Consider the following 16,028-nt stretch of genomic DNA (forward strand, 5'->3'; position numbering starts at 1 on the left):
TTTTCTCCAAGATTTCCCTGCCGTGGCCATGCAAGCTTGTTTTACAGTGAAAGCTGCCATCCAGTTCATCAGCATCACATCTAATTATTGGATCATTTATATTGTAGAGAATTTGGGGGCTAGTTGGAGCAGGACATGAACCCTGGACTCTGTAATTGTTAGTCCAACACCATATTACACAAAGAGGCTGTCACAGGCCTACTAAGTTTGCTATATATCCTCTCAAAATGGCAAATCTAACCTCAGCTAAACGGTAATTTTAGTAAGTAAATTATATCAAACAATACAACTTAGAAGTATTGCTGTTTTAATTATCCTAACTTGTAGAATAAAGCTTTTACCTTAGAAAACACATAGGCCATGTAAATGACATCCTCTTTTAATATTGTTCATCACACCTGACCTTTTGTTCATAATGCATTGTTTATTACCCATGGTGCATTGTTATAAAAGTTATTGTTATTTTGAAAGTTGGGCATGTTATAATAAAGTACTTTGGTACTTAGAGACAATGCTATTTATTTCAATGGCTATTAAAACAAGTATACAACCACAGAAGGAATTTCCTGAAAAGGTATCAGATATTTCCATTACCAACCAGGGCAGACTGTGCTGACAAACCAGGTGGGAAAAATATATAAAAGGAAAAGAAGCATCCAATTTTCAAGTGGATGTGGACTCTTGTTTTGAAACTCTGTTTCCCTCAAAAACACTCTGAAAACTAAACAAAATTGACAGTGGTTAGATTTATTGTCTTCTAGTCTTTTGTTTTCAATGCTCAATGTTTTTGACTTTGCCATGGAAACGGAAGGCTATTTATCCTTAAAATATTTTACAATAACGTCCCTTTCCTGACTCAACAATGGAAATATTATGTCATGGTTATTTTCACTCTTTGAAGAATCTGGTAAATTAGCACGCACACACACACACCCACACACTCACACACACATGCTCACATACACCATTTTATTTTCACACAGCAAATTATCAACAGAATCCTCAAATTTATAGCATACTAAGAGTGTGATTAGCTAATAATTTTCTTTAACATTGACTCCTACTCCAATAACAATTTGGCACTTGAGCAAATGCTCCTTGTACAGTATATCTGTGTAATGACTGATTTTCCAGGCGATAACACCAATGACATAATGCATATGGGAAAAAATTAAGTATTTTAATTGCCTTTTTTGTTTGTGTTAATCTACATAGAACATGAAATATGTTTCAAATAATAGATCTCTTAATCTCAATAACATGTCATACAACTCTGCTCATCACTGCAGAGCTTACTTTAAAGAAAGCATGAAAAAAAAAATTTTAATACAAAGAATTAAAAAATTATGTTTTATCATTGATACACATTTCAGTATAAATGTAGCCACAATTCCTGAATAAATGTACCTCCTTCAGATCATTTTTGTAATCTACGAATTGGATTGGCAATTGCATCTTTAATGAACACACATACTTTTGCAGAGCTGTTAGAAACTGGCACATTGCTTTTCTAGCCAACACTTTTCCTTTTCCTACTACCTTTCCTCATGTCCAATCTAAGAAAACACTAAGAAATAAAGGTGGGACTGCCATGTTGGTAACATTCAGTAAAAGTATTTGGGATTAATTATCACACACACTGATTGCATTGGAGTCCATTGGATATTGTGGTGTATACTGTCGTTACTCTTGATCTTAAACCTCTCCCGGGGACACCAAGCTGTCTTGTAATTTTCTTGTAGCCCTGAACTATCTCATCTGAATCAAAGGGACTGACTAGGACTATACTGACTGGATCAGAGCGGGTGAACACCTGTAGTAGGGAGTATATGGTGCATGCTTTTGTTTTCAGTCAAAACAGTGCGGACTAAAGGGGTTTCTAGGGCGCTGGGATAATTACTCCTGTTTGACATGACATGAAAGTCGTTTTTTATGTCAATGTACGATGTATGTGCTTAAACACGCAGACTGGACCTATGCACTGGCTTTGAAATCAAGTCGTTCAACTCGTTATCCCCAATAGAACCCCCGGGACTGATCCGCAAAGACGCGCCATTTTAGTAGCCCATTCACATGGGAAAAGGACGTTGTATTTTTGCAAAAACTCCTCTCGGTTTTTTAATCGATACCTTATTTATGTCACATATTGACAAACGATGCATGTTCTTAAACAAGGAGACTAGACCTATGCACTGGCGTGGAAATTAACTTGAGATCCGCAAAGTCGCGACGTTTTTGCTTATTCACAGTGAAAAAACTGCTCTCGGTTATTTCTAAGTTTATTCATTGACGAATTATGCATTTGCTTAAACTACGTGTCTGGACCTGTATACACAAGTGTTTGAATTAACACCTTTTCGTAGCCTATTCACTAAGCGAAAATGTTTTGTATTCTTGGTGTTAGGCCTTAATTGTTTATCAGTTCACTTGGTTGCCTTTTCACTATTCATTAGGTGTAATCCATTAGGAGTAATTGTACTTTTTGTACGCTTTTTTGTACAGTTATGGTTACATACTCTCTCCCCCTCCATACACTCTATTTTGAGTGTAAACAATTGCAAAAAAACTAAGTAGAAGATGAATTTGACTGATAGCGTCAAAAACAGTGCAATGATATGCAAATACTTTTTCCTATATTTAATTGAAAATAGTATGACAACATATCAAATGTTGAAACTAAGAATTTTTACTGTTTTTTGAAAAATACATGCCCATTTTGTATTTGATGCTAGAAACACATTTCAAAAAAGTTGGGACAGGGGCATGCTTATCACCATTTATAAAATACTCTGTAAGCTTTTAGGAACTGAGGAGACCAATTGCTGTAGTTTTGAAAGAGCAATGCATTCCTGTTCTTGCTTGATGTAGGATTACAGCTGCTCAACAGTTTTGGGTCTCCTTTCTCGTATTTTGTGTTTCATAATGTGCAAAATGTTTTCAATGGGTGACCGGTAGGGACTGCTTGGAGGCCAGTTTAGCACCAGGACTCTTACTATAGAGCCATGATGTTGTAATACGTGCAGAATGTGGTTTGTCTTTGTCTTGCTGAAATAAGATAGGCCTTCCCTGAAAATGACGTAATCTGGATGGCAGCATATGTTGCTCCAAAACCTGTATATATTATTCAGCATTAATGGTGCCTTCTCAGATGTGCAAGTCACCCATGTTATGTGCACTAATGTACCACCATACCATCATGGATACTGGCCTTTACACTGTGTGCTGAAAAGAATCCCCAAACTCTTTGCAATTTTACGTTGCAAAACGTATTTGTCTGCACAGTCTTTCACAGAGTGGTGAACCCCTCCCCATCCTTACTTCTGACAGACCCATCCTCTCTGGAAAGATCTTTTTAAATTTTTTAACATTACACAACAATACACAAGTTATTTGCCAAGTATTTTGCTACTGTCACAACTTATATTGAAACCTGTTGCTGGCATCAAATTAAAAGTGGGCATATATTTTTCAAGAAACAATTAAGTGTCACAGTTTCAGCATTTAATAAGTTGTCTTTGAACTATTTTCTTTTGAATATAGGATTTAAATGATTTGCACATTATAGCATTCTGTTTTTATTTACATTTCACACAGCGTCCCAAGATATTTGGAAACAGTGGTGGAGTACAGTGGGGAGAACAAGTATTTGATACACTGCTGATTTTGCAGGTTTTTCTACTTACAAAGCATGTAGAAGTCTGTAATTTTTATCGTAGGTACACTTCAACTGTGAGTGACGGAATCTAAAACAAAAATCCAGAAAATCACATTGTATGATTTTTAAATAATTAATTAGCATTTTATTGCATGACATAAGTATTTGATCACCTACCAACCAGTAAGAATTCCGGCTCTCACAGACCTGTTAGTTTTTCTTTAAGAAGCCCTCCTGTTCTCCACTAATTACCTGTATTAACTGCACCTGTTTGAACTCGTTACCTGTATAAAAGACACCTGTCCACACACTCAATCAAACAGACTCCAACCTCTCCACAATGGCCAAGACCAGAGAGCTGTGTAAGGACATCAGGGATAGAATTGTAGACCTGCACAAGGCTGGGATGGGTTACAGGACAATAGGCAAGCAGCTTGGTGAGAAGGCAACAACTGTTGTCACAATTATTAGAAAATGGAAGTTCAAGATGACGGTCAATCTCCCTCGGTCAGGGGCTCCATGGGGCCATGTATCGCGAGATCTTGGCCAACAACCTCCTTCCCTCAGTAAGAGCATTGAAGATGAGTCGTGGCTGGGTCTTCCAGCATGACAACGACCCAAAACACACAGCCAGGGCAACTAAGGAGTGGCTCCGTAAGAAGCATCTCAAGGTCCTGGAGTGGCCTAGCCAGTCTCCAGACCTGAACCCAATAGAACAGAGGTGTCAAACCGGTTCCACGGAGGGCCGTGTGTCTGCAGGTTTTTGCTCTCTCCTTGTACTTGATTGGTTAATTAGGTCACTGATTGGTTAGTTTCTACCCTCACCTGGTTGTGTAGGTATGAACTAGGAACCAATTTATAGGAAAAACCAAAAACCTGCAGACACTCTGCCCTTTGTGGAACCGGTTTGACACCTGTGCAATAGAAAATCTTTGGAGGGAGCTGAAAGTCCGTATTGCCCAGCGACAGCCCTTAAACCTGATTGATCTGGAGAAGGTCTGTATGGAGGAGTGGGCCCAAATCCCTGCTGCAGTGTGTGCAAACCTGGTCAAGAACTACAGGAAACGTATGTTCTCTGTAATTGCAAGCAAAGGTTTCTGTACCAAATATTAAGTTCTGCTTTTGTGATGTATCAAATACTTAGGTCATGCAATAAAATGCTAATTAAGTACTTAAAAATTATACAATGTGATTTTCTGGATTTTAGATTCCGTCACTCACAGTTGAAGAGTACCTATGATAACAATTACAGACTTCTACATGCTTTGTAAGTGGGAAAACCTGCAAAATCTGGAATGTACTTTTCTTAGTAGCCTACTGTAAAACAGCTTGCCATTTTATTTTGTTTTCTCTTCCAAAATGTTAACCAAGGCCACTCCCACAATCAATCAATCAAATGTATTTTATAAAACACTCCCACAATCTATCAATCAACATCATCAGTTTTCAAAAGAGCTTGAGGAACCAGACCCTGAGTGTTGGCCAGTCCTCTTTTGGCCATGTAGGGTGAACATTATACTACATTATCTTTTAGGCCATGTCAGTGTTTTTACATGTTCAAATGACAGCAGATCAATAAATGTATTTGAGTTGGGCCCAGAGTCTTTGAACAGAATCCAAGTCAGGGACAATCAGGTGGACAAGAAGAGGGACAATCAGGTGGATAAGGAGAGGGCCAATCAGGTGGATAAGGAGAGGGCCCATCAGATGGACAAGGAGAGGGCCAATCAGGTGGCAGTGACAGGAGGAATCATCAGGCAGTAACTTGATCTGCAACACAACCAGGAGGACTCTGGACAGGAACAGTCACGATTAATTCAGGCCAGGCAGTCCTGAGGCATGGTCCAAGGGCTCACGTCCTCCTAAGGTTAGACAGGACTCCAGGAGAGTTAGAGCATTCCTTGGATTAAAAAGGATACCTGAGCACACGTTTCAGACTGACCCTAGTCCCCTGTCACATAAACGAATGTGATATAAATAGTTGGGACTTCAAACAAGACAGAGACACTGTGGCCCTATCCCAAGGTATCCCCGGACAGTGCCAAACAGGGAGGTAGTAAATCCACCCACTTTGCCAAGCTTCAGACCACAGCTTCAGACTCACACACATAAAATACTTTATTTTAAACAGCAAATGCATTACAGTCTAAAGGATTCAAACAGTGGAACTCAACAGTGTTCTCTCTATGAACAGAGCTGAGACAGAATGAAACAGGAGGCCCTGGAGGTGAAAGTAACCCCACAAAACTATTTTTGCTGTCAAATACTACATTGTTCAAAAAAATTAAGGGAACACTTATATCACACATCAGGTCTCAATGAAAGAAATATATTAAAGATCAACATCTTTACTATACATTGAGTAATTTGTTGAGAAACCAAATTATGTAACAACGGTCAATGGAAACCAAAATCGCCATCCAACTGAGGGCTGGATTCAAACTCGAAACCGAAAATCCAAGTAAACAATTGAAATCAAAGGTTGTTCTAACTTGTGTGTTGTGTGCAACTCATAATGTGACTCAGCAGTGTGTATGGGCCCCACATGCCTGTATGCACTCTAGACAACGTCTGATGAGACGGTGGATGGTGTCCTGGGGATCTCCTCTCAGACCTGGATCATGGCATCAGTGAGCTCCTGGACCGTCTGGACAGTCTTGGCGGCATCAGATGCACCGACACATAACGTCCCAGAGGTTCTCAATTGGATTCAGGTCTGGGGAATGTAAATGTGAACCTGCTCTCATCTGTGAAGAGAACAAGGTGCCAATGGTGGACCTCCCAATTCCAGTGTTCTCTGGCGAATGCTAATCGAGCTGAACGGTGTTGGGCTGTAAGCACAGGTCCCACTAGAGGACATCGGGCCCTCATGACACCCTCATGGAGTCTGTTTCTGACAGTTTGGTCAGAAACATGCACACCAGTAGCCCGCTGGAGGTCATTTTGTAGGGCTCTGGCAGCTATTCTCCTCCACCTCGCGCAAAAAGGTGTAGATACCGGTCCTGCTGCTGGGTTGATGCCCTTTTACTGCCCTGCTCAGGTCTACTTGTGTATCGGCCCGTGTCCTAGTATCTCCTCCATGCTCTTGAAGCTGTGTTGGGAGACACAGCAAACCTTCTTGCGACGACACGTATGGATGTTCCTTCTAGGAGGAGCTGGACTACCTGCGCAACCTCAATCAGCTGCAGGTAACTGCCTCATGCTACCAGTAGTGACAAGGACACCTGCAAAACACAAAACTAGAGAAGGAAGGATATGGAGAGAGCAATTGTCTGTGGCCACCACCTGCAAAACCATTCCTATTTTGGGGGTTGTCTTGCTGTTGCCTCTCCAGGGCACCTGTTCTCACTTTCATTTGCACCAAAACAAGTGACATTCATTAGAAATCACTTATGCTTCCTAACTGGACAGATTGATATCCCTGAAATTAAATTGTCTTGGTGTTATACTATGATGATTATATTTTCCCTCCATTTCTTTGGCAGTGTATATATATTCAATTATTTTATTTACAAAAATTATCAAGATTTACAGTGTTTCATCTGCTGTTGAGACAACATGGTTCAATTTCTGTTCTATAAAAATGACTGGTAGGATACACATTTATTAAATTGTATATGTAAATGGTGAACTGGTACGCTTAGTCTAAACAGGTCCTTGGGCTGAAAAACAGGTATGTGTTGACACTTTACCAATGGTATCTTTGGCTTTGGGCAATGGCGTGAAAACAAAATAGTCCCTTGAAAACCACTTGGGCTATCTGGTGTTGTTATTACAAATATCATAAGCACGTGCAGTTCATAAATTTTTATTAAGTCTGATGAATTTGGTGGTGAATTTAATTTATTTTATGCCCATTTCCTAGGAAATTGATAACATTTGATAAACATTTTAATGCCGCTAAAGTTGAAATCTCAACAGAGTTTCACAAATTTAACATAGCAGTCAAATAATTGCCTAAAACTAAATCCCCCACCTTCTTATTCTGCACTGCAAAGTAGCTGTGGTTGGGTATACTAATTTGTGGATCACTATGTCAATCACTTTTTTTGCTTAAGGTCAATTTAAGAATAGGCCTGTGTCCCATTCATAAAATATTCCTGCTATTGAAAACCTATTGGCATCTTTTAAACGGGAAACATCATCCTCTTTTACTACTGCTTCAGTTCTGCCATCCCCACATGAGAACAATTAGGCTATGTAGATTTGGCAAGGTTCCGTAGCTACCAGCTGCAACAGTTTTTGTTATGTGTTTGTTTTTTTAACCTTTGAGCTCATACCCAATAGTGTCACAAGCACATCTGCTACTATGCAACATAACCATTGTTACATGGGTATTTGAATTGTGATTTTTAACCCATACCCATACAGATTTCACAAATCTAAGCTGTACTTCTTTTAGTAAATACAAAATTCAAAGGTTTGAAAATGAATACAGTAGTTGGTCAATTTAATCAACAAGCCAGGCCAAAGTATGAAATAAATATCCTTTCAGCTGTTTACAGTACAAGTCCATTCCTAGATTTAAAACATGCTTGGAAACTTTTCTTACACCCCAGACTGAAGAAACACACCTCAGTATTGTTCAAACTCTTTTAAATTCAAAGACTAATGTCAACAACTATAAGCTCTATTCCTTCTGGATATTTTACTTCTTTTTTTTTACTTTTTGGGGGTTTGACATGGACTTTATTTGTCAATAGTGCACCTTTCTTCATTCACCTAACACATTAAACACACTCTGTGAACATAGCCCATCAAGAAAGGGATCATTTACAATGGTAATGAGTGATTATGAGCAATAGCACTGAAGACCACGTATGGATCACTTCACTGCAGCAGTGTGGGGGCTGAGTGCCATCATATTTAGTATCTCCCAGATGTGCAAACCATATGCTTTGACTGAAATTAAAACACAAAAAAGACGCACAAATACATGAAAGGGATTTTTTACTTTGAGAAGACGGTTAATAGTCTATACAAATAGAATAATAGCCAAGAGAGGCCACATGAAAGACGTGGGATGTTGGTGTACTTTGCGGCACTACTATGTTTCCTGCTCACAAGTTCATATGCCAGATGGGGACCAAAGACACAAGGAAGTTAAAATGCTCTGCTTCAAAGCCCATTGTATATGATGCATTTTACTGCGTAACAGTGCTTTGTTATAATGAACGTAATCTCCAGTGCGTAGGAAGAGGGCAAAATAACAAAAGTGTACAAAATGAATGGGGATGTTTCAGTCTAATGTGTTATGACACAGAACAATTTAATTTATAAATTATGAGAGGTCAGGAAATGTTACCACAAATTCTTTTTTCAGAAATTATTTATTAATTTGGATAATTTAATGAAACATCTGGATAATAGGACTACGCAACATTGATGCAGTTTTTTTTTTAACAATTTATATTTTAGTCATTTGGCAGACGCACATCCAGTGCATATCTACATATTTTCATATACATCCGTGGTTGGAATCAAATCCATAACACTGGCGTGGCAAGCGTCATGCTTCCCCAAGCAACACCAATAAAATCAATAAAATATTGCAAATGCATATGCTTTTGAGGAAAGAATTTAAGTATTGAGTTTACAGTTACAAAGTGGGAGTTTTTTGAATGTCTGTATTTTTTCATTTTGTTTTGTCTGTAGGTTTTCATATCATTTTTGTTTGTTGACTAATATGTAAACATTTTAATTATTTTTTGACTTTTAATAAAAACACATTTGAAAAAACATTGTACATAAATCAGTTTTATCTGCAAGCTTCCCTCTGGACATTCAACCCATTTATCTTGAAAATGAAGAGATAACATGAACAACACCACCCTCTTTTGGTTCAATAAACAGACTGCAACTACTGCAAAATCCTGAATGGCCCTATACTTTACTGTACTGCTGTGTTTGCCAACTCCAATCCTCGATTACCCCAAAAAGCTATTTTATCCCCCCCCTCCCCCAACTATCTCATCCGTTTTAATTAAATAAGGGCTTGATGATTTGTTGACAAGTTGATTTGGGAATGCTTGTCTGGGCTACAAAAAAAATTTGTGCTGTGCTGTTGGCAGTACTCGAGGACTAGTGTTGGTAAAAACTCAGATGGTTTGCTTTGAAAATGCTAAACATCTCTTTGTTAAATAGACTTACACAAAAGTACACCAAAATGAATCTCAGGATGACTACACCAAAAATAGAAAGCATGATTCTGTATAATTTAGGGGTACTATAACTGGGCAATACAACATATCAACAAACAATATATCAACACTTAAAACATATTCTTGTTTTGTGATTTGGCTAATTAGGCGCACCCCTTAACACTTAAACATTTTACACCCATCCATGCATCTCTGTTACACTCCTCATGTGCCTATGTTCACACTTCACAGGTCAGTTTTCCTTTGTAGTTCTATACTTTGTTAGTTATTAATAAAAATGTTTGTTACTTTAATGCCAATGTGCCGACTCCCTTGCTTGTCACCATATGAGCTGTGTTGTGACAATTGCAAGGAGAGGATTCTGCTTAAAGACTATGACTGCTGCCCATCTGTATTTATTGACCAGCGGGTTATCTGAACATGTAAATATGGATGTTGCCTAAAAAGTTAATGTATTCTTCTAATCTTCACCAAGCAAGGCCAGTCTGCCCATCAGAGTCTGCCTCCTCGCAATGTTTCTTCCTAAGTATTGACAATACCAGTGAGTTTTGCCTAGCTACTGTGCATCAGTTTAATTTATTTCATTTTTTCACCCCTTTTCCTCAAATGTTGTTGTATCCAATTCTTAGTTATGGCCCTGCTTCATCAAAACAACTCCCAGCGGACTCTTGACAGTCAAGTTATGTGTCTTCGGAAGCTTATCCAATCCTGTTCTGATTCTCTTTATTTAGCAACCACATCACACAAAAACCTGAATGTGATTGATCAACCGATGTGGTGCCGGGGTAGGGGAAGTCCTGCCATAGCGCTACTGCAGATGTGCTGGCTTTCCTGCAGGAGCTTTTGGAACTCAGACTTTTTCCACTAATACAGTGTATGGGGTGGCCATATCGACTTGCCATGTGAGAACTGATGCGGCAACGCATGGTCCTCTTTGGTGTAGATGCACCAAAGTGACTGACCAAAAGGGACATTTTCTGTGGGAAGGAACAAGCTGCCACACTTCATGGGGCCCCATGCTGAATAGATTCAGTGTTGAATGTGGGTGTAGCTGTGTATTTAATAGCAGGTTGGGGCTCCAGGTTGCTACACACCTTTAAGGCGTTATCCAGCGTGATTGTATTTGTTTACATACATATGCTTGACGGTTGCCTACTTCAATATTATGCATAACCCAATGTATTGGTGCTTTTTGATATAGACCATATAGCTATCAGTATTTAATATCTATAGGCCAATACATTGATAGCCTCGTGTTTTTCATCTGGCTACTCATGAGACCTCCCAAAAGATGATGTCATTCCGTAAATGGTACAGACCACAAGCAAAGCAGCCATTTTGTTCGAAGTTTGAAGGCAAGGGAGATTAGCGGACGCCTTTCACATTATTTGTTTCCGCACAAATTTGAGGTGTAATTACGCTGTTTATAATATTTAATCAACGACAGTCGTCAACTGGGTCAAACTTGTTCTTAGACTGGTAAACGTATCCGATATTTTGATATCATGCACGCGAGATTCTGCTAAACATTCATTTCGTGAACGTGTGCGTTATTTGTTTAGCCTGCTCGAAGGCCCATTCAGTACCTACAGCCACCAACTACTGTATCGCGTTTTGAGAACCGACGTCTGTCCCATGAACCCACAAGATATACTTTTTGTCTTTCGTCATTTTTTATTAGGCTGGTTGGATTAGAAAAATCTTGGAATATCACGTTGTCACCTGGCTTGCAATAATCGACAACACCGCGTGCGCCATAGTAGTAGCTTTGTGAACGCGAATTAGCCATTAGCCTGATAGCGTTGCCTCTTGATATAACTTTGAAGCTATGGCAGAGTTGTACATTCGCGTTGCCGAGGATGAAAACGAAGAGCCAATGGAGATCCCTTCTGAGGATGATGGCACTGTTTTGCTATCAACAGTAGCAGCCCAGTTTCCTGGAGCATGTGGCCTACGTTACAGAAACCCAGTGTCTCAGTGCATGCGAGGCGTCCGTCTAGTTGAGGGTATCTTGCATGCACCAGAGAATGACTGGGGTAGTCTGGTATACGTCGTTAACTACCCAAAAGGTAAGGTGTTTTTAGTACCTAAAGACATTTACTGGACAGGTCGCAGCAATCAAGATAGTGTATTTGTATTGCCATTTTTGCTAACACCGGTTGTACCAACGGTTGTTGCACAAAATGTTTGTTGATGTCTTCAAGTATATAGACTACTCTAGAACTACATAAAAACTGTGGTTTAACTAGTTTTCCACTAATAAGTATTTAGCATTGTTTACATATGTGACAGGCTCTTATCATACAACATTGCATTCCTATGTCAGATAACAAAAGGAAGATGGATGAAATGGATGCTGCCTCTGCTGTGAAAATGAAAAGAGGTATCGAGAAAACATCAGACCTCATTATCCTTGGATTGCCTTGGAAAACGTCTGAGCAAGATTTGAAAGACTACTTTGCAACTTTTGGTGAAGTTATCATGGTTCAGGTAAACCAGACTTATCAATATATGGTTTGATGTACTTGGAGGTAAGCATTCATGTCAATAATCATACTTGGTTTGTTTGCCTGTGTGACTGCAGGTCAAAAGAGATGTGAAGACTGGGAACTCAAAGGGCTTCGGCTTTGTTCGCTTCACTGAGTATGAGACTCAGTCCAAAGTGATTTCTCAACGACACATGATCGACGGAAGATGGTGTGACTGCAAACTACCCAACTCTAAGGTATTGGAACAATTCCGGTGCATCTGCGTATTTCAAGAATATCCTCTGGTCCTATTTTATTTTCCTTGTGCAGGTAAAATACTCAAGTGCTTCTCTCTTATTGTCCATGTTAGGCAGGTCCCGATGAACCCATGCGCAGCCGTAAAATATTTGTTGGTCGCTGCACAGAGGACATAACCACAGATGAGCTCCGGCAGTTTTTTATGCAGTACGGCGAGGTCACTGACGTCTTCATTCCCAAACCTTTCCGGGCATTTGCCTTTGTCACTTTTGCCGACGATCAGGTATGGTTTCCTATGGCTCTAGCAGAGCGCGTTTGATCTAGACCTGATTTGGTGTGCAGTGTTCGCTGTTTGATTTGCGCGTTGAACCATTTTCACTCACTCCCCTCTCTAGGTTGCCTCAGCCCTGTGCGGAGAGGACCTGATCATAAAGGGCGTCAGCGTGCACATCTCCAATGCAGAGCCTAAGCACAATAATAGTAGGCAAATGATGGATCGTGGGGCTGGTGGGTTCGGGGGTCAGGGATATGGCGGGGGTCGTGGAGGTATAGGGAGCGGTGGCAGTACCGGGGTGAATTTCGGGGGTCTTAGCCTTAACCCAGCCATGATGGCTGCTGCTCTGCAGAGCAGCTGGGGCATGATGGGTATGCTGGCTAACCAGCAGGGTCAGACCAATGCAGCAGGCACCACTGCCGCCGGGCAGGCCAGTGCCACCCGCGATCAGAGCCAGGCCTATAGCTCCAGCAACACCAGTTATAGCACCCCCAGCTCTGCTAGCCTGGGGTGGGCTGCAGGCACCAATTCTGCCTCCAGCAGTGGGTTTAGCTCTGGCTTTGGCACCTCTATGGAGTCCAAGTCATCAGGTTGGGGAATGTAGAGAGATTTTATTTGAAGTCTTTCTTATTTCTAGATTTATCTGGTAAGTATTTTGGGGGGCAACGAAAGTTAGTCATATCCAATGTCCCTGCATTTAAAACTATTGCCTTTTTATTTTGTTAAAGAAAATATTTGAATTTGTGTGTGTGTGTGTGTGTGTTTGCGTGTGTATGTGACTAATTCTGTAGAAAATGAGTGCACAGAGTGATTGTAGTGTTTAGTTTTAGTGGTAAACTGCTACACTACATATGTAGTTTTTTGTTTTTCTGTTTCTTGAGAAAAGTTATTTTGTATAAGACATGAGATGACTGCATGCTAAGTAGATATTTCGGAGATGCACGAGTATCACGAAAGCCCCCCCTCAACCACACGTGTTTGGTTAAATGGTCTGAAATTGGCCTTGATGTTTAATCTGTATGCAGTTGATTGTATCTTTGTTTACCATTTCATGGAAACGCCTTCATGAAAATCTCTTCAACAGTTAACCAATTCTTTTCGAATTTCCCGGGAAGAAGCCCCTCGTTGGCAGCAATGTTCGACCGAACTCAGTATCAGTACCCCTCTTCCCATGTGTAAATGCTTTGCCATCAAAAGACACAGCTTCACTCTGCATATACTGTGTTAGACGGTGGGTGTTGCCTTTTTTCTCCCCTTTTCATGGATATAATAACCTTGTCTGCTTTATATCGCTTCTGAGAACAATGCGATTGGTGGTGGCCAAAGAGTGAGCGACTGAGTGAGCGAACGGGAAAGAACGCAAGTGTGGAAAGGACTGTTTGTGCGATGCAAAAAAATCTGGCCAGATGTCTGCGAGAGTTGAGAAGAACCTGTGGCTTTATGCGAGTGTGAAAGGAAGAAGCAAGTACGAGTGTGTCCCATGACCATCAAAATGACATTTGTCGCATTCATCCCTAAGGCCTCTCTCCTCTAATATTTCTATGAAGTTTATAAATCTTAAACACAGTGGAATGTTTAGCGGTATGAATATGTATCCTTTCTTGTATCCTTTCTTGCTGTCTGATTTGATGTGAATGCTGTATGGTGCGTGCTTTATTTTTTCCTTGTTCCTACCCCTTTCCGTGTGAAAATGTGACCTGTTGTTGGTGATTGTCTGTGTTGGGAGCACTAGGGAAGCTTGGAGGTGTATATGATGTGAATTCATTGTGGCCATAGTTGAGAACATTAGAAGCTGATTTAAACCCTTCTGAGGCTTAAAAAGCACATCAGTTTATTAAAATATCTGGAAATTATCAACGTGGTCCAACGTGTTTGTGAACAAAAGCTAAAGATGTGGCCTTTTTTCCTTGAAAGTTCATAGAACAGAGGTCATAATTCAGTTCAAATTAAACATTCATTTAGCTCCCAGTGGTAAAAAAAAAAACCTAGTCAAGAATGCATTTGCAGTATTGGCACAACATTTGTTACAGTCCCAATCAAAAAAATCTCTCTGGCCAATATTCACCTATCTGATGATGTGATGGGGCCAGCTGCAGTGGAGCATTGCATCACATGATAGTAAATCAACAAATTGAGTTGGGTAAACTGCATTTGAACCAGAGAAATTGTTTAACCTTGATGATTTAGTTTTTTTAATGTTCAAGTATGGCCACAGTGATGGAGTAAGAGGATGTCGGAGTAAGAGAATGAAGTGGAGAGCATTTAAGTCCCTATTGATTTTTTTTTTTTTTAATGCATTTTATGTTTTGTGAATCAAAGGGAATTCTTGAATAAAACAAAATTTGAATAGGTATGTTGCCTACCTGACAGTGACTTATTTTTTTAATGTTAACATTAATTGAACTGCCAACACTTTAATTCGCATGTATAGGGACCTTGGACACAGCCGACCCAGGTTTACATCAGAACCCCAGCGTGGTCAAATTTTGGAAACTGAAGACTGGAGTTTGGTGCACTGTTTGGGGGCAACAAGCCAACCGTAAAGATGCAGCAAAAATGCCTTATGCCTGAAAAGGGACTTCTTCATCTCACTAACAAAGACCTCTTGGACCACAACCATTGAAATAAAAATGGACCATTCTCAATTGGGCAGAGGTGTTTGTTTTACACCTTCAAATGACACCTTAAAACAGGGCCAAATCTTGATTGAACCAATTGCCTGCGATTAAGTGACAATCATGTTTTTCTGTTTTATGTCTATATAAGACATTACTTGATTTAAAACTTGCTTCTGAAAATTTAATTTTCTGTTGTAAAGTTATGCTTTGTCCGAATACAGCCACTGCTTATTGTAAATGCAAAGATTTAAGTTAAAGGCTGTTATTTTAAGTATTAATATAATTATTTTTCGTGTAGTTGAAATTGTACGATTTCAGTCACTGATGGGGCCAGTGTGAGTTCCTTAGACTGTAAAGGAAATTGAGTACATTTTACAGGGTTCGGATATTTGTAAAATAGATGATTGAACTCTGATAGGATCGTATCACTTGTGTACGAATCGTATCACATGTGTACTGGTATGAACTCTATTTTTAGTTCTCTGAAGTGTAAAATAAAGGTTATATTTTTTTTACAATTTGTTGCATTTCTTAGTTTAGATAAGAACACAGTAAATCTGCAAGAAATATTGTATAAATCAACTTCAATTTGTT

At 39.7% G+C, this 16,028-nt stretch overlaps 1 protein-coding gene across 4 annotated transcripts; it reads left to right on the plus strand.

Annotated features, from left to right (window-relative positions):
• The first annotated feature begins 11,129 nt into the window (after nucleotides 1-11,129).
• Nucleotides 11,130-15,952, plus strand: tardbpl (TAR DNA binding protein, like). 4 transcript variants are annotated; one of them, XR_001198395.3, is made up of 7 exons: nucleotides 11,131-11,885; nucleotides 12,143-12,306; nucleotides 12,401-12,541; nucleotides 12,655-12,825; nucleotides 12,938-13,049; nucleotides 13,901-14,047; nucleotides 15,248-15,952. XR_001198395.3 is itself a non-coding variant. In XM_013136513.3 (6 exons), exons 1-6 carry the CDS (start codon nucleotides 11,645-11,647, stop codon nucleotides 13,993-13,995), a joined length of 924 nt encoding a protein of 307 aa, XP_012991967.1. In that variant the 5' UTR covers nucleotides 11,131-11,644; the 3' UTR covers nucleotides 13,996-15,183. The 4 variants fall into 4 exon arrangements, 3 of the variants coding, with proteins under 3 accessions (XP_010890077.1, XP_012991967.1, XP_010890078.1); XM_013136513.3 differs by lacking the exon at nucleotides 15,248-15,952 and having other exon boundaries at nucleotides 13,901-15,183; XM_010891776.3 differs by lacking the exon at nucleotides 15,248-15,952 and having other exon boundaries at nucleotides 12,938-13,022; nucleotides 13,901-15,183.
• Nucleotides 15,953-16,028: the final 76 nt, after the last annotated feature.

This window comes from Esox lucius, chromosome 12 (genome assembly GCF_011004845.1).
Source record: "Esox lucius isolate fEsoLuc1 chromosome 12, fEsoLuc1.pri, whole genome shotgun sequence".
Lineage (NCBI taxonomy): Eukaryota > Metazoa > Chordata > Actinopteri > Esociformes > Esocidae > Esox > Esox lucius.

What these genes read in the sequence shown, in the direction of transcription:
- tardbpl (XM_010891775.3), top strand. Translation starts at nt 11,645, where the DNA reads ATGGCAGAGTTGTACATTCGCGTTGCCGAGGATGAAAACGAAGAGCCA. An exon ending in GCAAACTACCCAACTCTAAG is followed by an intron (nt 12,542 to 12,654) that starts GTATTGGAACAA and finishes TGTCCATGTTAG; the next exon opens with GCAGGTCCCGATGAACCCAT. An exon ending in TCACTTTTGCCGACGATCAG is followed by an intron (nt 12,826 to 12,937) that starts GTATGGTTTCCT and finishes TCCCCTCTCTAG; the next exon opens with GTTGCCTCAGCCCTGTGCGG.